Source organism: Podarcis tiliguerta, assembly GCF_965153285.1.
Source record: "Podarcis tiliguerta genome assembly, chromosome: 17".
Taxonomy (NCBI): Eukaryota; Metazoa; Chordata; class Lepidosauria; order Squamata; family Lacertidae; genus Podarcis; species Podarcis tiliguerta.
Genome location: NC_139550.1, coordinates 30203486 through 30226951, shown reverse-complemented (window position 1 = coordinate 30226951; position 23466 = coordinate 30203486). Strand labels below are relative to the sequence as shown.

At 45.7% G+C, this 23466-nt stretch overlaps 1 protein-coding gene across 1 annotated transcript; it reads right to left on the bottom strand.

Moving 5' to 3' along the window:
• Positions 1 to 965: 965 nt before the first annotated feature.
• On the bottom strand, positions 966 to 23008 carry AP1M2 (adaptor related protein complex 1 subunit mu 2). Its single transcript, XM_083420355.1, has 12 exons — positions 22812 to 23008; positions 19999 to 20155; positions 18940 to 19007; positions 17642 to 17772; positions 16821 to 16968; positions 13940 to 14066; positions 12456 to 12598; positions 11092 to 11163; positions 9575 to 9733; positions 7983 to 8108; positions 4625 to 4700; positions 966 to 3752 (listed from the first exon to the last, which is right to left on the bottom strand). Exons 1-12 carry the CDS (start codon positions 22851 to 22853, stop codon positions 3730 to 3732), a joined length of 1272 nt encoding a protein of 423 aa, XP_083276481.1. The 5' UTR covers positions 22854 to 23008; the 3' UTR covers positions 966 to 3729.
• Positions 23009 to 23466: the final 458 nt, after the last annotated feature.

Genomic DNA, 23466 nt, shown 5'->3' with positions numbered 1-23466 from the left:
TGTCAACATCCTTAAATTGTGCCCAGAACTAGGGACAGGACTCCAGGTGGAGTCTGACCAGGGCTTGCTGATCAGAGGGTTGGCAGTTCGAATTCCTGCGACGGGGTGAGCTCCCGTTGCTCTGTCCCAGCTCCTGCCAACCTTGAAAGCACACCAGTGCAAGTAGATAAATAGGTACCTCTGCGGCAGGAAGGTAAATGGAGTTTCCGTGTGCTCTGGTTTCCATCCCAGTGTTCCATTGTGCCAGAAGCGGTTTAGTCCTGCTGGCTACATGATCCGGAAAGCTGCCTGTGGACAAACGCCGGCTCCCTCGGCCTGAAAGCGAGATGCGCACCACACCCCATAGTTTCCTTTGACTGGACTCAACCATCCAGGGGTCATTTAACTTACCTTTAACCTAGAGTGGTACTATTACTTCTCTTGTACTGGACACTAATGTGGATTTAGTCTGGAATAGCATGAGCCTTTTTTGCTGCTGCATCACAGTTGACTCACATTAAGCTTGTGGTCCGCTAAGACCCCTACCTCCTTTTCGCATGCACTACTGTCAAGGTAGGTGTCCTCTATTCTATATTTGTGCAGCTGGTTCTTCCTGCCTAAGTGTAGAACCTTTCATTTGTCCCTACTGAAATTCATTTTGTTAGTTTGGACCCAGTTCTCCAATTTGCTAAGGTCATCTTGAATCCCAATTCTGTCTTCTGCAGCATTAGCTACCCCTCCCAGTTTGGTGGCATCTGCAAATGTGATGAGCATCCCTACAATTCCTTCATCTTAGTTATGTTTACTCGAGAGTCATTAGAATCATAGAACTGTAGAGTTGGAAGGGACCCTGAGGGTCATCTAGTCCAACCCCCTGCAATGCAGGAATCTTTTGCTCAACGTGGGGCTCAAACCCAGAAATTAAGAGTCTCATGTTCCACCCAGCAGTGGTTCTCAAACTTTTTTCCACACTTTCAGAATAAAAATTTGCTTCTGCCACACAGAATTCTTTTATTGATAAGAAATACATTGGGAAACAAAAACAAACAACTCTTAGCAGTGCTTGATTTATAACACAGAACACAACTATTTTTAATTATGATCGTAGGACATCCAGAAATTATAAAACAATGCAGCTACAGAAGAACATGAATCTTTCCCAAAATAGAATATTGATTTCTCTAGAATCTTCCGGCCATGTTTTCCATCCTCCCCTGCCACACCCTTTGGGGAACCACTGTTGTCAGGGAGGAATGCACATTGCTTGGAGCAGCACGCAATCCTATATACCTGCGTGAAGTGGGCACCTGCCAAAATCTGCTGGTGAGGGCTTTGGCTCCCCTGCTTGCTGTGTTTAGCAGGTTTCTCTTTGAACATAGATAGGAAGCTTATACAGCCGTACCTCGGAAGTTGAACACCTTGCGACTTGAACGTTTTGGCTCCCAAATGCCGCAAACCCAGAAGCGAGTGTTCTGGTTTGGGAACGTTCTTTGGAACCTGAACGTCTGACAGGGCTTCTGATTGGCTGCAGGAGCTTCCTGCAGCCAATTGGAAGCCGTGGCTTGGTTTCTGAATGTTCTGATTCCATTCAACTTCTGAGGTACGACTGTACAGACTTGGAACAAATTACCCAGCAGCCCCAGAACTTATTTCTCTGATTTGCACACATTCCTTTATGCAAGATCTAAGGTGGGGTTTTGCTATTTTGTTTTTTTTTTGAGGGGAGGGGGACACACACAGATATTTTAAAGGCTTGAACCCAGGTGCCAAGATATTCTTTGCATTTGCTCTGCCACCGACTACTTTGCAGGAATTGGTTTGTGAGGCTTGCAAGTTTGTCTCTGAGCTGCAGTTGGTACTGCTAGATCTGCAGGGGAACTTAATCAGGCATGACCTGCATTATATTAGGGAGTGCCCAAATCCTAACAGGTGGAAGATTCTGGGACAGGCTTAAATTGGAGGCCATCTTGTTGCGCAGACCAACAAATCCTTTTCTGGGATTTTTCTCACTGTACCGTACTGAAATAGACAGCATTCACTTTGAGGCAGCTTCATTACTAATGAAATAGATCTGTACATGGATCCACTTATATGCTGAGGCAGTGCTTTTTTCCTAAAAAAAAAAAAAGTTTAGGGGTACTCTCATTTTCCTACTCATATTGAAATACTGCCCTTCAATGAGGCCAAACTTAGATTCACAAAATGTTTAGGAGTATGCGTACCCCCAGGAAAAAAAAGCACTGTGTTGAGGTATTTTTTCACAGTATAACCACATTTATTTTATCCGCTTGCTTTTAGTGGCTTAAAAAGGGAAAGTTGGGAAACTAGAATTCCCTTTTCTCAAAGGGCCCGACTCGGGTTCAGGTTCCTATACAAATCAACAGTAGCTTCAGACTGTTTCCGTAGCAACCACATCACTGAGACAAGAGCAAATCAAAGGATGATGGGTAGACAGGTTATCAGACTCTTGCATCCTATTTCTGCGTGTTTTTACTCAAACATGACATCACTGCATTAAATGGGGCTCACTCCAATATAAATGTGCATAGACTAGTATCAATAAATAACAAGTGGATTAATTGCTAATCAGCTGGACATTCTCTTTTCCTGACCTTAGAGATGAAACCAAAGAAAGATTTAATAAGGGGAAATTGCATGTGGAGTATCTGGTTTTTCAAATAAACCGACTGAGAGGCAAAAGGAGCTCTGAAGAGGACAAATAGGCCTGAGCTTCTGCATTCCTCTCCAAATAATATTTGGTATTTTCGCTGTCAGGTGTCCAGAATGATAACTCCCACTATTGTAAGAACTGGCCAGTATGATTGCAAGCAGCTCCACTTGTTGGCTGTAGTGAGGATGCTTAGAATGTAGGAAGAAGGTGGAACAGAAAACCAAAGGAAATGAGGACTAAATGACACACAACAGCGTCATGGTCACCCTGTCGAAATGGCCCAATTTCATTTCAACTTCTATTTACAGCTCATTGTGGTCTAAAGGACAATGGGAAGTAGTTTTGAGTCACAAATCTTAAAAATGAGGTAGCCACTATTCTCATCATACAATTAGGGAACAGACTGAGGGGGGGGGGAGGGACTTGCTTGCAGCCACCCAGTGAGTTTGTGCCCAGAAGCTCCTAGTTCTAGCTTCTACACACCATGGCAGGGCATGCTTTCCCTGCCTCTCTCTTCACCAGTCTAAGGCGCAGAGCAACAAGGTGCTTGTGGGGAGCTCAGCTTACCTTCCAGGCTGAGCTGAATGCTACACTCAGGTGAATGCTGCCCGCAGGTGAAGCCAAACGCATCTCCCCCTGATGAGAACGCCAAGCTAAACCTTCGGAGCAAAGCGTCACCACTGGTTCTGTGGAACCTTCTAAAGGAGGGAGGTTCTGAAAGAAGGCAAGGCACCTGGAAGAGTCTCCATCCAGGAGTCCTGGCAAGGCACAGTCGGTCGGCGTTTCGCCACAGGTAAGTCCACTGCCACTCAGGTAGGGGAGCAATGCAGGTGTCATCTCAGGCAACAACCACAGAGCACCATTTCCCCCTGCAGGCATCGGGCAAACCAGCCCAAGAACTGTTGCCAAATCGAGCTGTGGTTGGGCAGAGGAGCAGGGGGGCATTCTGAGAGAAGGAGGAGACACACAGACACACACACACACACACACACAATTTGCTTCAGAGAGTGCCAACAAAGGATCCTTGGGCCATTCAGGCTTCTTCATTCTTGATGGTGTCCAGCTCTGCAAGATCACGACTAATGTGTCCGGAGCTGGTAATCTGGAACAAAAAAGGTAGAGACTATGTTAGGCCTGGGTTGGGCCAGTAAGGTTCTTAAAAGTTCTGCCTTTTCCCAGAGCAGCTGTTTATGCCTGCAGGAGATGTTGAGCGATCAGGACAGGCAGGAACAAACCTGCAAGGAGTGAGGAAGCTTTAGCAACGTGCTCTCTCCAGCTCTCAAAAGTTTCTCGTCTGTGAAATGGGAACACTGACAAGCTCCCCCGCAGGGCTAATAGGATGGTGGAAAGTGGCCAATACTGCGTCAATTAAAAAAAGGGGAGGGGCATTTCCAGAGATTGAGAAATCCAAATAATTACAAACCTGTATTGCTTCTCTCTTGGGTAGATTCACAGCTAGAATTGCGAAACATATAGGCAAAGAACGAGCCTTGCTGAAAGGGAATCAGCATAGCTTCTGCACAGGGAATCTTGGGACAAGTGACAAGTCTTTTAGGGGGAATTGTTAGACATGGTCATGGTCTGACACTCTAAAACTACACCACACTGACTCCAGCAGAAAAGACTCGTCATACAGCTTTTAGTACAGTGGAAGCTTGGGTTGCGAATGTGATCCGTGTGGGATGCACATTCACAACCTGCAGTGTTCGCAACCCACAGTGGCGCATCTGCGCACGAGTGGGTTCCAATTCAGCACTTCTGCATATGCGCAAATAGTGACCTGGCACTTCTGCGCATGTGCGACCCCAGAAGTAATCCTTTCCGGTACTTCCGGGTTTTGGCGGGTCCGTAACCAGAAAAAACACAACCTGAAGCGTCTGTAACCCGAGGTATGTCTGTACACGGAAAGTGCTCAGCCAGGGAAAGCCAATGTCTGTACAACCTGTATGCAGCTCAGTTTCCTTGACAACTTACCCCCACTCTGGGTGATGTAGCGGACCCAAGGCAGAGCCTGGTACCCACTCTTCTCAATTATCTTCATGTACCGCACCTGGGTTAGAGAGGGGGAGCAGAGGAGAGGACAATATCAAAGGAGGGCATCTGTCAACCTCCTCTAAACCACCCATCGCCAGCAGGTCACAATGAAAGGCACTTCAAATCTAAGCAGCATCTTGGCAAATTGCCCCTGCCCCACCTTCTCCCAAAGAAATATTGGCTACATTATTATTATTATTATTATTACTACCATTATTACCGCCCTTCATCCAAAGATCACAGGGCAATTCACAACATAAAAATACAAAACAGAAACACAAAATACATAACAAAAGCAAAGCACACCAATAACCCCCCTCCCACAGACACATTTAAAAGACCATAGGATGTTAATCAGCCAAACACCTGGCTGAGAAGAAACATATCTGCCTGGCGCCTAAATATATGTATGTAATGAAGACAAACCTAGACAGCATCTTAAAAAGCAGAGTCATCACCTTGCCAACAAAGGTCTGTATAGTTAAAGCTATGGTTTTCCCAGTAGTGATGTATGGAAGTGAGAGCTGGACCATAAAGAAGGCTGATTGCCCAAGAATGGATGCTTTTGAATTCTGGTGCTGGAGGAGACTCTTGAGAGTCCCATGGACTGCAAGAAGATCAAACCTCTCCATTCTGAAGGAAATCAGCCCTGAGTGCTCCCTGGAAGGACAGATCCTGGAGCTGAGGCTCCAAGACTTTGGCCACCTCCTGAGAAGAGAAGACTCCCTGGAAAAGACCCTGGTGTTGGGAAAGATTGAGGGCACAAGGAGAAGGGGATGGCAGAGGATGAGATGGTGGGACAGTGTTCTCGAAGCTACCAGCATGAGTTTGACCAAACTGCGGGAGGCAGTGGAAGACAGGAGTGCCTGGAGTGCTCTGGTCCATGCGGTCAAGAAGAGTCGGACACGACTAAATGACCAAACAACAACAACAATGAAGGCGCCAGGGCATTTGTTTGTGCCCATCTCTAGTTCGTGAGAAAGGAACGCTTGGATCGTTATTTTTCGATGAACATTTTAAATTGGCCTCAAAGCAACGGAAGGGCTGTAGCTCCGTGGTAGAACGGATACTTTGCATGCAGAAGGTCCCTGATTCAATCCCTGGTAGGGCTGGGAAAAACTCATATGTGAAACCCAGAACTGTCAGCATAGACAATGCCAAGCTGCTCTACGGACCATTGCGATGGTCTGCCTGAGCAAAATGCACCTCTCTATGTTCCTAAAGGAACAATAACCTGATTAGTGAGCCAAGTATGGTTTACATGAGGGGAGGGAGAAGAGAGAGAAATGGTCAGCTTTTATATCTGCGTGTTTGCTTTGTTCAGGCTTGGGAAGCGTGCTTAATTGGGGACAGTTAGGAGGGCGGAGAAATGGGACGTGGGTGGCACTGTGGGTTAAACCACAGAGCCTAGGACTTGCCGATCGGAAGGTTGGTGGTTCAAATCCCCACGATGGGGTGAGCTCCCGTTGCTCGGTCTCTGCTCCTGCCAACCTAGCAGTTCGAAAGCACGTCAAAGTGCAAGTAGATAAATAGGTACCGCTCCAGCGGGAAGGTAAACGGCGTTTCCGTGCGCTGCTCTGGTTCGCCAGAAGCGGCTTAGTCATGCTGGCCACATGACCCGGAAGCTGTACGCTGGCTCCCTCGGCCAATAAAGCAAGATGAGCGCCACAACCCCAGAGTCAGCCACAACTGGACCTAATGGTCAGGGGTCCTTTTACCTTTACTAGGAGGGCAGAGAAGGAAAACAAGCCATTCCACCTGTACTCCAGATATTCCCAATTCTATAAACTAAGGAACAGAAGGAAACAATACCTTTCCCCCCCTACAATGAGCTTGAAAGGATTGGGTCCCTGTTTACAGCAGCATAAATGGGATGGGAACATCCAGGAAGTCTCCTGACACACACCTCCTATAGTCAACATTCCCAATAGAGATTTATTGTGTGTCAAACCCGCAGGTGATCCTGCTATCATTGCTAGAGGAGAACTTTCCGTGTTGAGGGTTGAACAGAAAGACTGCAGCAGACACCCCCGCCCGTTGTTTTATTTTGTTTAATTTTTTAAAAAGAGGGTTGCAGGTAAGGCTAGGATTCTGGGTTACATAGTCCCTATCCTACCTAGGAGAGCTAGGCAGAGAGCTAGGATGCAGTGTATTCTCTATTATTATTATTATTATTATTATTATTATTATTATTATTATTATTATTTCAATTTTAAAATTACAGCATTTTCCATTCTTTTACAGTAGTTCTTTTAGACGTCCCACCCAGAGTTCCATGACAGTTCTTTATAAATCTTACTTGGCTGCATATACATTAATTCCTTCACCTTCTTTTCCACATTCTCATAGCCTTTATATGTTGTCAACTGTTGGTCACAAGATATCCCCTACCTGGAATTTATATTTGAGGTCATTTTTTTTGGTAAATATTCCCCTAAATACTTCCACTCACTCCTCGTCCGTTCGCAGTGTATTCTCTCCCATCACCAGCAGGAGCCATTGAAACAAGATCAAATATTGGACTTGCAGAGAGTTTAAATCCTCAGCTACAGTGTAATCGAGATGCCCCTTTCGTATGCAGCTTTGGGAAGAGAGTTTGAATAATTCCAAGAACCATTTTACAGTGGTACCTCGGTTTACGAACTTAATCCGTTCCGGAAGTCCGTTCTTAAACCGAAACCGTTCTTAAACCGAGGTGCACTTTCCCTAATGAGGCCTCCTGCCACCAGTGCCCTTCCACCGTTTGGATTCCATTCTTAGACTGAGGTAAAGTTTGCACGCAAACCGGGACACTACTTCCGATTTTGCGGAGTTCGTAAACCGAATCGTTCGTAAACAGGACTGTTCTTAAACCGAGGTACCACTCTATATCAGCAGATGGTAGCTACTTGCTCTTAACGTTTTAACCAACCACATGCCGTTTGCACTAAATCACAGCTTGGAGTCTGCAGTCAACCCAGTTTGCCTCTCAGTCAACCCCCCCCCCCCAAAGCTAGCTCTCACAAGTGTACAGAGTATGGGTAGGCAAACTAAGGCCCGGGGGCCGGATCCGGCCCAATCACCTTCTAAATCCAGCCCACAGACAGTCTGGGAATCAGCGTGTTTTTACATGAGTGGAATGTGTCCTTTTATTTAAAATGCATCTCTGAGTTATTTGTGGGGCATAGGAATTTGTTCATGCCCCCTCCCAATATATAGTCCGGCCCCCCACAAGGTCTGAGGGAGAATGGACCCGCCCCCTGCTGAAAAGGTTTGCTGAGAGCCCCACTTCTCCATCTTCCAGTCAACTCCAGCTCACCTGTATCCCAGAGACTGTGAAGTAGGGGATTTCAAAACGGACTGAGATGGGCGGACGTCCCTCCAGCTCCTCATTCTCAACACTGGGCAGCCCAAAGTGGGCTCTCATCAGGTACTCCTTGCCACCCTGCAGAGCCAAATGCAAGAGAAGGTAAGGTCTTCTTCTTTAAGTCAATGGTTATGCAGGCCAGCCAATGCAACAACCTGAGCCTAATAACCAAGAAGTGTAAATGGAGTTCATCAATGGCCACAGGAAAGGGGTAAGAAAATCCACCTTGGCATTTCTGGAAGTCCTTACAGATCACATCCATGTGTGTGTTTTTGTGTGTTTTTAAAATGTATTTTTATTAAAGATTTCTTAGTTTACAAAAGTACGTGCATCGTCTCTTTTTTTCAAGCTGCGTTTCCTACGGATCAGTTTCATTTGTTGTGAGACATTAGTATCACATGCAGTATTAGGTTGGGAAGAAAAGGGGGGAGGGGAGAATGGTGAGTGGAGTGGGGTGGTAATACCAATAAATAATAATAATAGCAATTATTATTATTATTATTATTATTATTTATACCCTGCCCACTCTGCTCAGCTCCCAACAGAATACTAAAAACATGACAAAATATAAAACATTAAAAAGTTCCTAAACAGGGCTGCCTTCAGATGTCTTCTAAAAGTCAGATACCGGTAGTTACAGGTAGGTAGCCGTGTTGGTCTGCCGTAGTCAAAGCAAAACAAAATAAATAAAATTAAATTTAAAAAATTTAAAAATTCCTTCCAGTAGCACCTTAGAGAACAACTAAGTTAGTTATTGGTATGCGCTTTCGTGTGCATGCACACATTTATCTGAAGAAGTGTGCATGCACACGAAAGCTCATACCAATAACTAACTTAGTTGGTCTCTAAGGTGCTACTGGAAAAAAGTCAGAGAGTTGTTTACTTCCTTGACATCTGATGGGAGGGCGTTCCACAGGGTGGGTGCCACTACTGAGAAGGCCCTCTGCCTGGTTCCCTGTAACTTGGCTTCTTACAGTAAGGGAACTGCCAGAAGGCCCTTGGCGCTGGACCTCAGTGTCAGGGCTGAACGATGGGGGTGGAGACGCTTCTTCAGGTATATGTCTATTCTTTTACTTAGTGCATGTGTGGGGTTTTGCGTCAGCGTCACTTGTATGGGTTCTCTTGCTATATGCTTGTTGTACTTCCCTAGCGGTGAGAGAGGTTGGGGTGGCCAAGGGTGTGGTTGATTGTCTTTGGTTGGCTGTAGTGAGATTTGGTTTTTTGTTTGAGTGGAGGGTGGGTGGGTGGATTTTTGGATCAGTTGCATTCATGTTTTCTCAAGGTTTGCTGGCACCTAATGGACAGGGATTCACGAGCAGCTATAGCACACTTAATAGTATAAGCTCTTGACCAGTACCAACTGCTCACCTCTTCCATTGCCACCCAACAAACTTGCAGGAGCACTGGACCATGTAACAGAATTGCCCCCTTCCCAAATGCAAGAGAAATGTCCTAGGGTTAAACCTGCATCTTTGAAATCATCTGCAAAATTCAAAGGACAGAATGGGGGAGGAGATTTGTGGGAAAGGGGGCATCTCTCTCACTGGGAACGACTTGATGCTCCAGACGACAACATTCTTCTCAGGCTGGTATTTTGCACTGCCGATGCTGGTTTTGAACTTGGGCGAGTCGGCATCACTCGGGACCGGGACACATATCTCTACTCCATTGGCCACCGATTGCTTCTTGAATTGGCCCTTTGCCTTTCCGAGAGAGAGAAAGACAGAGAGATGCTTTCAACAGTCTGTGTTTTACCACTCCTGACTACGTCTCTGCCGTAAGAGGAGACGAGCCAAGGTACATTCTACCACATGTGGTGGACATGTAAAATAGTAAAATAATTCTGGGAAATGATATAGAATGAATTGAAAAAAATGTATAAGATAACTTTTATCAAAAAACCAGAAACCTTTTTATTGGGACTAATAGGAGATGAAATATTGAAGGACGCGGGTGGCGCTGTGGGTTAAAGCCTCAGTGCCTAGGGCTTGCCGACTGAAAGGTCGGCGGTTCGAATCCCCGCGGCGGGGTGCGCTCCCACTGTTCGGTCCCAGCGCCTGCCAAACTAGCAGTTCGAAAGCACCCCTGGGTGCAAGTAGATAAATAGGGACCGCTTACTAGCAGGAAGGTAAACGGCGTTTCCGTGTGCGGCTCTGGCTCGCCAGAGCAGCGATGTCACGCTGGCCACGTGACCCGGAAGTGTCTTCGGACAGCGCTGGCCCCCGGCCTCTTGAGTGAGATGGGCGCACAACCCTAGAGTCTGTCAAGACTGGCCCGTACGGGCAGGGGTACCTTTACCTTTACCTTACCGAAGGACTTAAAAAGACTGTTTATGTGTGCAAAAACAGCCACAAGAATGCTTTTTGCCCAGAAGCAGAAGGAAGAAAAAGTCCCAACCAAAGAAGAGTAGATAACCAAGATGATGGACTATGCTGAAATGGCAAAGATGACCGTGAAGATCAGACACCAAGACGATAAAAAACTTAGTCAAGAGTGGAAAAAAATTATAGCGTATCTCAAAGACCACTGCAGATATCTAAAAACGTTAGCAAGATTGTTATAACACTTATAATGTAATATGACTTAAGTTTTAAAACGGGGGATACAAAATGAACTTGAAAAATGTAATTAGATGCAATAGAATAAATAGAAAAAAATGGAAACCAGGGGAAGGTGGGGGAAAGTCCAGGGATTTAAGTAATCTCAGATATGTACAAATTGAAAATGATTTAAATGCATATGAATTTTGTCTAAAAAATGAAAATAATATATATATTTTTAAAAAGAGAGAGAAGGCAAGCCGAAGCAAGCTTTGAGCCAGGAGGGGCAGAGCTCATCACTGCTGTAGTGCTCAAAGGAAGACTTGGAAGTGATCTCATTTCTCCAAAGCCCATACAAATCCCGCTTTTTGGAGGATTTGGAGCAGCTGTTAAGAGTGAACAAAATCTATAGCAATAAATACACAAATATATTGTGTCCTCTTTATCATGTGTTTTCCTCCGATCGCCCTTATTATGGAAGCCTTGGGTAACAGGAAGCAGTATCCCCCCAAAAAACTCACCTTCACCATAATCTCCACTCGGCTGTGAGAGAACTTCTCAATGACAGACTCTATCCAGATGAGGGGCTTCACCTTCAAGCAAAGAGAGAGAGAATCTCATTCATGGGCTCCAGAGCCTCCAGCCAGTTAGAGCCAAAGAGCAAAAGGTGTGTCAGGCATGATAAAAGCTCAGAACACCTACAAATCCTGTCATCTCGGCTTAATCAGTCCTGTATGCTTGAGAAATCTTGGAGCAGCCAGGCGAAAGACTCTAAGAACCAGGTTGTATTTATCTTGCATTCACCAAATAACTGTTATCATCATCATTTGGTGATTGCAAGATAAATACTACAAATAGTTATTTTTCCTACTGCTTGAACAAGTGCCAGGGCAATAGGACACATCTGATAGGAAGAGAGAGTTTCATAGCTGTCAACTTTTCCCTTCTCTTGCGAGGAATCCTATTCGGAATAAAGGAATTTCCCTTAAAAAAAGGGAAACGTTGACAGCTATGGAGAGTTTTGGCAGCAACCATCCCTGGCCTTCCTCTGAGCTTTAACCATTTAACAACAATGAGTTCTATTAACTGTCATGATGGGGGGAAAGAGATCTGAGAAATAAAGCAATGCCTGTGGGAATGTACAAAATGATGGGATTATTTCTAGTGTGGTTTATCCAAACAGTGCAATAGTACATATATAGGATTGCTGTTCCACATGTTTTATAGCGGCAGAAAATAGGTGTCTCTATATATAGAGAATCTGCACCACTACAAGGTCAGCCAGCTGCAACCGTGAGTGGCTCAAGATCTGAAGATAACGCACATGGCTTCCTCAACAAGGAACCAGTTCGTCAACTGAGCATAATTCCTGCTGTTAAGTTGTGGGCAAACATATCAGATGACACAGCGATTCTTCCTCAGCAGCTCTTTATTTGTAAGCTGGAACAGAACTGAACTGAGGAGCACAGTCAGCCTGCTTATATAGAGCTCCACTAGAATGCAACAGTAACCATTTTCTGTAACTAGCCAATCACTGAACGTCACTTTCGATCCTTCATTTGCATACAAACTATCCAATCACTGAACGTCACTTTTGATCCTTCATTTGCATAGCTATCTACAGTATCCCCCTGCTGGCCCAGGGTGAGAACTTCAGTACATAACACCTGCCATCCTTCTGCAAGGAACTCTCTCCTCGCCGGCAGCATCAGCCTATAGATAAGTAGGCAAATGACCTAGCTGGGCATGAATCATTAGGAAAAAGATTATCTGGGGAAATTAGGCAGCTACTGCCTCAGTGCAACCATGCACAAAGGAGTTGCCTGTGTACCCAATGAGATCACCATGGCATCACTTTTTCCTGGGGTCTGAATCCCAGACTCACCTGTGTGTTCAGCCGATAGGACATGAGCTCAAAATCTCCATCAGGTGGGATAAAGGAGATGGTCCGGTCATTGTCAAAACGTGACAGCCGCACACATTGATGGAACTTGACATCCTCCAGCTCCACAGACTTATTTTTTCCACCTGAGAAGTCAGAAGTGTGGCTGTCACAATTGCCCAGGGGATAGCAGGGGAGAGACTACGCTCTAGCCAGAGAAAAACAGCTGCCTGTCCTTGTGATTCTTGGCCTCTCAGTGTGGAATGGTCTCTTTAAATTTGAAGGTTCATTATTGTTCCACAAGATGTGTATTTCTTTAAAGGCCAGAGCAAATAACATGACCTAGTTTTACAGCTGTGAAGCAGTATAGCAGGTGCTGTTAAGTTGTGGTAATTAAGCTGTTGGGTATGGTATATAAAGAGCAGTATGTAGCTCTCTCGGTACCCTGGTGGATGGGTCATGCTTATTGATTTACTGTAAAAGGAGTTTTTGTTTTTGTTATTAAAACCTAGCAAAAGTTACTTTTGTGTTCCTTGTAATGTGTGGTCTACCCAGCACGCCTTCTGCAGCGCAATTAATCTGCAAATAGCCAAGCATTCCAAGCATTCAGTGGGGAAGGTGCTTGCAAATAATAAAAATAAAACAATAATTTATTATTTATACCCCGCCCATCTGGCTGGGTTTCCCCAGCCACTCTGGGCGGCTTCCAACAAAGTATTAAAATACAGTGGTCTGTTAAACATTAAAAGCTTCCCTAAACAGGGCTGCCTTCAGATGTCTTCTAAAAGTCTGGTAGTTGTTCTTCTCTTTGACATCTGGTGGGAGGGCGTCCCACAGGGCAGGTGCCACTACTGAGAAGGCCCTCTGCCTGGTTCCCTGTAACTTGGCTTCTCGCAGTGAGGGAACCACAAGAAGGCCCTCGGCGCTGGACCTCCGTGTCCGGGCTGAATGATGGGGGTGGAGATGCTACTTCAGGACTGAGGCCGTTTAGGGCTTTAAAGGTCAGCACCAACACTTTGAAAAAGGAGGTTGTTTTTTTTAAAAGTCATTATTAAAGCCCTCAACTTTAAAACACAAACACCCAAAGACTGGAAGCAGCAGAAATATGTGAGTATTTGGCAGAAAAGAACACAGGCTGTCTATTCCCAAAACACGAGGTCCACATTAAACGTTACCAGAAAGTTAATGATGAACAAAAGAAACTGCATTTTTCATAGACACACCCAGATGTGTGGGTGCTGCTCTGGTGTTTCAGTGAAAAGAGAGAGATGCTCCCCCCAAAATGCACCTGTATGAATGCTACTTTTAAAAATAAGCTCCTGGGCTGAAATTACACCTTGTCTACATAAAATGAAAAACCGCAACAATAAGCAAAATCCAGCCAAATCTAGCGTCATTCAGCCCAACACTTCCTGCTGCTGGAGGCTCTCTCTGCCCAGCCCACCCAACTGCTGGTGCTCCTGCTTTCAGGGCACTGGGTGACTTACGTCCTGTGATCTCGAAGAGCACCCTGTCGTTGAGGCCCAAACGCAGCTCTGGCATGCCGGAGAGGAAGACCTTCAGCTTGATGGAGCCCACAATCTCACTCAGCAGGACACTCCCATTGGCATTAACCTGGAAGACAGAGCAGGGTCTGAGTCTCAGGGTCACAACTCCTCCCATCTCCTCTCTTTGCCTGGAAGAAGGGGGGCTTCTGTTTTCTGCTGCTCCAGAGAAGCGGACACGGAGCAATGGATCCAAACTACAAGAAAGAAGATTCCACCTAAACATTAGGAAGAACTTCCTGACAGTAAGAGCTGTTCGACAGTGGAATTTGCTGCCAAGGAGTGTGGTGGAGTCTCCTTCTTTGGAGGTCTTTAAACAGAGGCTTGACAACCATATGTCAGGAGTGCTCTGATGGTGTTTCCTGCTTGGCAGGGGGTTGGACTCGATGGCCCTTGTGGTCTATTCCAACTCTATGATTCTATGATTCTCCCTCCTGTCCCTGATGACAGCCAGGCTGAAACTGTAGCACCATCTCGGAATGAGCTAGTTCAGTTTAACGCAGTTTGCTGAATTAGTTCAAAAATCTCTGATCTATGCCTTATAGTACACTAGTGTTTTTAGTGTTCTGTTGGAAGCCGCCCAGAGTGGCTGGGGAAACCCAGCCAGATGGGCGGGGTATAAATAATAAAAATTATTATATTATAAAATTGTGGAAACCATTTGGAAATAGTGTATTTCTGAGGTTTGATGGCTCATAACCCCACTTTTTTTGAGTAATACCATAAAATTACATATCAATAGAAGGATAATTTAAGGAAGAATGTAATGCAACAAAGTTTGTTCAATTATCTGTATTCTATCAAAAGTTATAGCCAAATAACCAGAAAAAGGAAGCACAACTTGCTTAGGTTGATATGCACTAGCTTTACATCGTTTTAATGCAGCCAATGAGCATGAGTGTTTAGAGAGGTAATCACGTGTTATGAGCCGTCAAACCTCGGAAATGCATTTTTTCCTAAAAGTTTCCACAACTTTGGCCATTAGTGTAGTTCCCACAACTGCCGAGTGAACTGAATGTAAATTGTTCATTTTGAGGTAGAGCTTTTAAATGTTTTCTTAGCTTCAGGTTCAATCTCCTACATGTATTTTCTACTGATCTTTGGGCTTTGAAGTTTAAGGATCATAATTGTTGGGAATAACAAGCCAAACAATTCACATTCCACTGTGTTTTCTTAAGCATGTTTTATACTTCAGCCCAGCAGCTTGTAACATTCTGAATGCTGAGGGTAAAAGAATTGAATGTATTTGAATTGAACATGAACGGAACTAAAGGGACGAATATAAACTGGAATTTGTTCCTTTTTGGACACCTTAAATTGGAATTCAAACTAGCCCCTTTTCAAAATGAACTTTCAAAGCCCAGGGAAGTCACCCACCAGTACACAAAACATCATGGAAACAACATTACTCAGTACTTAGATGTGCTGTGTGCAAACTAAAATCATATATGAGTGGGCAGACTCAGGCATATCGGATCTGCTTTGTTTTTGCACTAGAAACCAGAGATCCTCCAACTGGATCTAGGTGCAAAATGGGGGTGGAGAGAGAAACATCACACAAAATTAAGGAACATGCTCAGCCCAGGAAGTGGATCTCAGAACTAGAACTGAGGGGAAGAACCATAAAAGTCACTTTGTACTGGGGGGGGGGAGGTGGGATATTTGCATTGCAGGGGGTTGGACTAGATGACACTCGGATTCCCTTCCAACTCTACGCTTCTATGAAATGCACTAAATAAATAAGGTAAAGGCAAAGGGACCCCTGACCATTAGGTCCAGTCGCGGATGACTCTGGGGTTGCGGCGCTCATCTCACTTTCCTTTTCCTTTTCAAAGTGTTGGTGCTGACCTTTAAAGCCCTAAACGGCCTCGGTCCAGTATACCTGAAGTAGCATCTCCACCCCCATCATTCAGCCCGGACACGGAGGTCCAGCGCCAAGGGCCTTCTGGCATTTCCCTTACTACAAGAAGCCAAGTTACAGGGAACCAGGCAGAGGGCCTTCTCAGTAGTGGCACCTGCCCTGTGGAATGCCCTCCCACCAGATGTCAAAGAGAAGAACAACTACCAGACTTTTAGAGTTGTAGCCCTGTTTAGGGAAGCTTTTAATGTTTAACAAACCACTGTATTTTAATACTTTGTTGGAAGCTGCCCAGAGTGGCGCACAGAAACGATATTTACCTTCCCGCCAAAGCGGTACCTATTTATCTACTTGCACTTTGACGTGCTTTCGAACTGCTAGGTTGGCAGGAGCTGGGAACGAACAACAGGAGCTCAGACACTCTAATCACAAAGAGAGAGAAATCTATTCCTGCCCTTCATTTCAGCAGAAAGGGGTGTGGAGCAGCTTCTGTTGCTATTGAGAAACCCAGAAATCGCCCAGGGATCTCCAGTAGATCCCGAGCTATCTTTTGCCCACTTTCCTTTTCTCATCTTATCATCATCTCTTCCGAGCTCGTTTGCTGTCGAAGCTGATGCTCTAAGAGGAGAAAATACTGGTTCAGGGCAGAACACCGCCATCCCTGTGGGAGCACCACCGTCACCATTGGAAACCAGAATTTATCTCAAGGGAGACACACACAGCCTCCTCTGAGCAGCTGCCAGCGACACAGCTTTCCTCCTGCACTCTGCTGAGAAAGGCCAAGCACCTGAGCAACTTCATGCCACCAGAGTTGATGCCCATGTAATACTTAATGGAAGGGAATTCCAATGGGGCAGGTGCCGCAAGACGAAAGGCCATGCCAACTTTTTAGGCTCCTTGCAATGTTGCCTGGATCCCTACATACCTGGGTGACCCAGACGGACCCACATTCCTGCAGTAACTCACCAGTAGATTGACAGATTCAATGACATCAATGAAGACTTCGTTCTTCTTATACTTGATGCCCTCTGACCTCCAGGAGACCGCATTGGTGACGGTGGGTGGAACGCGGGATTTGCCCGTGTCGAGCTTGTTGCCCTGCTGAGTGATGTACCTACAACAGGGTGAAGAGGGGGCGAGATCAAGATCCAGAACTGCCCTCATAAGATGCAGTCATTCCACCTCCCAACAAGCACACCTTTTCAAAGGATTGCGGGGGACTGTAAAGAGCACTTTCTGCTATCTAAAGCAGAAGCAGAATCTCAGCAAAACTTCACATTGCCTGGACTGAAATGCAAATTCAGAATAAAATGAATGTTTGAAGCATTGATAGTTCAGATTTTGACATTCGCTTCTGAGCCCCCCCAACACTGAAATTTAAGTATCTCTTCAGACCTCATTTCCCCTAAACTGAGGCCCCCTCAGAAATAAAGTTTGGCCCAAGCAGAATGAGTAACATCTGAATTCAACACTTGAGATTTTACACATGGGAAACATTTTGTTCCACTTGAACTCCTATATACCCATCCTCAGCACATATAGTTTTCAAATCCTGTTAGTAATAATATAATAATAATAATAATAATTTATTATTTATACCCCACCCATCTGGCTGAGTTTCCCCAGCCACTCCGGGCGGCTCCCAATCAAGTGTTAAAAACAGTACAGCGTTACATATTAAAAACGTCCCTGAACGTTAGGTCATTTATTTGCACAATGTCAGAAAGAGGTAGCAGGAAAGCAGGGAAAAAAAGGTTAGGAGAGGGAGAGCAGACCAAGTGACTCACTCCTGCAAAATTTTACTATCTGTTGTCTGGGGAAACCCAAAATCCATAAGCTCATCCAGCAGCTCATACACAATGACAAAATTGTCACGGATGCTCTCTTCTTCCAGTTCTTTGAAATATTCAGAAAAGACCTGACAATGAGAGAATGAAAGGTTTTCACCCTACTGGATTTTATACAGAAGAGGTGAACCCACCCCCAGCCCAGGGGTGAAGATCCTAGAATTCCGCAGCCCTAATACCCAAATTCCAGAACTTTGATCCATCTACATTTGGCTCAAGTGCATCTTTCTTGCAGAATTCCCAGTGTGGGATGCATTAGTTATTGGGAAAGGAAGATAGGTGGGCCCTTCAGGTATGCACAGGGGCAGAGAGTTGGTATCATATGGGTTGCTGTACCCCCATTCCAGCCTTGCCAGATGGCGACTTCTACTTCAGATTTTCCTAAACATCTGATAAACAGCACACTTTTATTCTGAATTAAAATGGGAGGTAAATCCAAAGTAAATTGGATTTACATTTAAAATTCTTAAGTGTAAGAGTGTTATTTTAAACTGGTTTCCATTGATGCTAAAATGTTGTTGTTTTTTAATTGCTCTGTTATTGCAATTGTTGTAAATCAGAGATGGGGACTCTCCAGATGTTGCAAGCTACAACTTCTATCATCCTTGTCTATTTGCCATGCTGGCTCAGGCTGGTGGGAGCTTCTGGAGGGCACAAATTCTTCACCCCTGCTGTAAATTTTATAAAACTGTGCCTTGAAGTTATTATTACCTTTTAACAAAACTTGAGAGTGAATACACTAAAAGACAGCATACAAGTTCAGTTTTCAAAGGCTGGAATCAATGGGGTGGAAGAAGCCAGATTTTATGCTACGAAGGCCAAACTGGCCTTTCATCCCTGGCCCCAAAAAGATACTATCAGGGTTTGTAGTGCCAAGATGAAACCAAAAGCCTCAAGATCATTTGCGGGGAGGGCAGGGGTGCCAACCTGGCAAAAATATTGGGGGACCCCAGGTACGCCCTGCCCAGCACAATTGATCACATGATGCGGTAGACACAGAGCATTTGAATGGCAATGCCCATCAGCTTTGGGGCAGGCAGGCCCCATCAAATATTTTATTGGGAGGGCAAAGGGATCTCAGCCCCTAGGAGTTAGCTTCTATGGGGGAGGGTGTGTGTTGTCTGCATGCTACTCCAGCCAACAGAATAACACAATTGGGAACTCAAAGATAGCATCAGCCTTTCCTATCTTGGTGCCCTGTTCTTCTTTGTACGTCTAAAAATGGCTCCTTGACTTACCTCTACCACTTTATAGAGAAAAGAATACACTAGTGAGGCATTGGCATTCTTCATGGTTAAGGCCACCACTGCATGAAAGGTTAAGGGTAAAGAAAGAGATTTCTGAACTGCTGGACTAGAGACTTGGGAATGGTAGGGAAGGAGTATTGGCTTTGGGGGACTTTAGCCTAAATAGAGGACATAGCCACCAGTGCCAGGCAGTAGATGAACATTGGGATGCACAGAAACCTCATGTGGATTCTTCAAAGGTTAAGTTTCCTTGAACTGGATCTTGCACCAGTTTGCAGTTTTCCCTTTTTGGGACCAGCCTTTCAGCTCTCATCTGACAACTCATCTCCTAACATGAGGCTTCTGTCTAGCCAAAGGGATTCTGCACATGCTTCATTCTTGCCCAGGGGTCAGCAAACTTTTTCAGCTGTGGGCCGGTCCACCATCCGTCAGACCATGTGGTGGGCCGGACTATATTTTGAAAAAATATATATGAATGAATTCCTATGCCCCATAAATAACCCAGAGGTGCATTTTAAATAAAAGGACACATTCTACTCAGGTAAAAACACGCTGATTCCTGGACCATTCGTGGGCCGGATTGAGAAGGCGATTGGGCTGCATCCGGCCCCCGGGCCTTAGGTTGCCTACCCTATTCTTGCCCTTTCTCTATCATTCCAAAGAAGTTCAGAAACGCAGGGCCTGCAATCTCCACTTCACTGAAACTTAAGGGCACAGGGCAAGGCTAACTGAAAATAAACTGCCAACATTATATTGCTGTTATACAAATCTATGGTGCAAATGCATTTAGAATACCGTGTGCCATTCACGCAGCATATAGACTGTGGTGCTCCCTCCCAGAGAAGGCAGTAATATTCTCCAAACTTGGATGGCTTTAGAAGACAAATTCATGGAAGCAAAAGCTATCAAAGATTATTGGCCCTGCAGGCTATTCTCCACAGTTGGAGACAGTAGTGTTTCTGAATCCAGCTGGACTTGGGTTTTGCCCCTCACAGGGGCTGCAGCATCCCACCCCCCTCCCTGGAATTAGTTCAGGCTCTGAAAGGATACAGTAAATGTTGCTGTGCTTGATCCAAAGGAAATGCACTTTCCCGCGGGACAGGAGTGGCGTCAGGGCACTTTCTTCCTCCTTCTGCATCAAGAGCGGCATGAAGTAGTCAATCTCTGACATGCTCACATCTCCTTTGTAGTTGCGGCTGATGAGAGGCTAGAGGATGGGAAAGAAGCTTAAGTCACGCTAGCCTTGCATGGCTGACACTGAGACAGCCATAGTGCATTGCTCACGTTATCACTGATGCTTCCTCTAAGTAGCATCATGTATGTCATTCACCCACACACCATTTTCCAGGGAGGAGGTTTCTACTGGGACCCTTTACCCACTTACCTGGGAGTAAGCCCCATAGAACTTAATAGGACAGACATCTGAGTAGACACTCTTGAATTCTGCTGTTAGATGCAAGTCTTCAAGGTTGCATTCTCACCCTGTATTCCCTGGCCACATATGTGAGTCACAGCACATCCCGGTCAAATAAACAATAGCTCTTCTCTATCCAATGGTCCTTTAGTTCTCTCCTTTGTGCTTTTCAGAGCCGGCTCTGCCATTAGGCAGAAGAAGCAATTGCCTCAGGTGACAGCAGCCACAGCCCCACTTCTAACCATTCACCTCTGTGGGAGAACAGAGATGTGCACCACAAGCTTCTCATGTACCCTCTAAACTTGCCAGCTGCTGTCAGGTGCGATGGAGGAAACCGTCCCCCTGGCACAGCTGAAGCAAGATTAAACTGCCATTCTGGCCAGCTTCTCTACATGGAACAGGGAGGGAGGCAATATTGTCATTTGCTTCAGGCAGCAAATTGTGTTGTTCCAGCCATGTTCTTTTTCATCCTTCAATGAAGTTGTTATTTTAGAGATGTGGTGGGAGGAAAAGGAAAATGCAGCTGTACCATAATATTCCCCACCCCCAGAGCTGTCTCTGTCATGGACCAGGCTTCCCTTTCATGCCACACTTATTTTTTAAAATGCGATACTGTACCTCCATGATCTTTCCTGCACAAGATCCTATTCAAAATATCCTGCATAAACTCAGCTTTGTGTAAGATAGGGGGCACCCACCATCAGAAGGTTCCCCAAGTACTTCACTTACAGCAAACTCCTGTATGCTAACTACTCCAAAAGTAAGTCCCATTGAGTTCAGTTGGGCTTACTTCCATGAAGGTAGGTATAGCAATGCAGCCTTAATAGTTGTTGTTGTTGTTATTATTAATAATATGCATGTAGATGAATTTTTGGATTGTTTAAAAATGCTTAATCAGAGTATAACAGCCCCTTATGTATATTTATTACCATCCTATTACAGAAGGGGAGGGGGGCAGTGATGCAGACAAACTAGTATCCCTAGCTAACAGGACCAGTGGTCAGGGATGATGGGAGTTGAAGTCCCTAAACATCTGGAGGGCCAAGTTTGCCTATGCCTGATGTAGACTGTTGTTTACCTAACAACATGTAGTAAAGCTATAGCTGCGCTGAGACTTGCATTATTACACAGTACACTGGTACCTCGGGTTACAGATCTTCAGATTACAGACTCCGCTAACCCAGAAATAGTACCTTGGGTTGGGAAGTTTGCTTCATGATGAGAACAGAAATCGCGTGGCGGCAGTGCAGCAGCAGCCGGAGGCCCCATTAGCTAAAGTGGTACCTCAGGTTAAGAACAGTTTCAGGTTAAGAACAGACCTCCAGAACGAATTAAGTTCTCAACCTGAGGTACCACTGTAATTGTAATTGTTAACAAAATTGCTTTTATTAACAATTTTAATAATTAAAATGGGGGGGGGGGGGGAGTAAATGTCTGAACAGTATTAGCATGCTTCTCATTCCAGTATTGAACAAACCAAGCAGTCTAGCAAATAAATCTGTTTGTTACCAATCTCCTCGATCTTGTGTTCAGATGTTGACTTTTCTGCTCAGATTCTTAACTGCTACCTTGTGCTAGCTCTGATGCTGTTCCTCTCTTCCACAAATTGGCCTGCTACTGTTCTGAACCCTGCCATCAACTGCTGTTGTTGTTGTTTTGAACGGGTAGCAGCAGGCAGTTCCAGTGTGCACAGCTTATCACCGAGAAAGCAAATGTTTTTTTCCAGTTTCTGTTCCTTAAAGTGATGGGCTCAGGACTCATTCTGCTTTGCTGCTACAGCTCTGGCCCTGCTCTTTCACCCATTTGAAGCAACCTAGCTGGTCGAACAGGCTCCCTGATGCAACCAGAGCCAGCAGAATGGCAGCAAGCAGGTCCACACGCCCCGGGAACAACATTCCCAGGCTGCCTCTGTTCACTAAGCGGTCACAATTTTCAGACCGCTCCTCAGCCTAGAAAAGGAGGGCCAAAAAGAATCTCCTCCACACCTGCTGCAACAGGAAAGAGCCTGCGATGGAGCATCACCAAGCCCCGACTCTGGGATAGGGGATGCCAGCCAGACGCAGCACAGGTGGGCCCCATCTCCCCAAGATGGGAGCTGCAGGAAGAAACCTTGGGACCAGGGCCAGGAGCACCCATTTCTCTTCTTGTGCCCAGAGGCAAAGGTGGCCTAGCAGTTATAAGACACAGCCAGCCCACCTGGGTGCTACTCAACTCCCCAGCTGGTCTCAAGAGTCTTTAACTTCCTCTTCTCCAGGCTGAAAAGTGAAGAGGGGGATATGGGCACACAGTATGAATGGAAGTCTGCACCAGGTAACACCCAGAAACTTGGATCTGGCGAGCGGAAATACTGGAGGGCGTAGAGAGAAGGGGGAGTTATTTGGGAAACTTCGCCTGGAGGGTGGCGGCTGCTCTGCCCCACCTGAGAGGAAGATCTGGGGGTCACACTCACCTTGCCTTTCAGGTCAAGGATAAAAACTGCCGAGGCGGACATGCTGCTCCTGCTGCGCCCACTTCCTCCTCCTCTCCTTCTTCGCTCGCTCTCGGCAGCCACCTGGGCTAGGTGAGGGCGCTGCGCCTACAGGTGAGCTGGGCTGCCTTAAAGGAGAGGAGGCGGAGGCAGCAGCAGCAGCAGCAGGGTGTGGGATAGAAGTCCTCCGACAGAAAGGAAATGGGAGGACAGACGTCGCAGTTTCTCTCGAGCGAGGGGCCGGACAGACGTGTGCACGCGCGCAAGCGATTAGCCCCATAGGATCCCAGCCGAGATCCCGATCCCGTGTGCAGAGAGGCTGGGAAGCAGAGAAACGCCCCGGTCTTAATTCTCCTCTCGGTTTCCCCATAGAATCCGGATGATGAGTTGGGTTTAGTTTGGTTGGGTTGTAAGTTCTCTTTGGGTTGCCCTGGGCAAGATAAGGGGAGTAACAAATTTAATAAATACTAAACAATAACCATAATGATGATGGTGACATGGGCGTAGCCAAAGAGGGGCGCCCCCCCCTAAATCAAGTAAATCAATACAAATACTTAATTAACTGAGGTTCTGCCCTCCCAACAGAAATCCTGAATACGCCCATGGATGATGTTGATTAAAGGCTCACTTGGTGCCT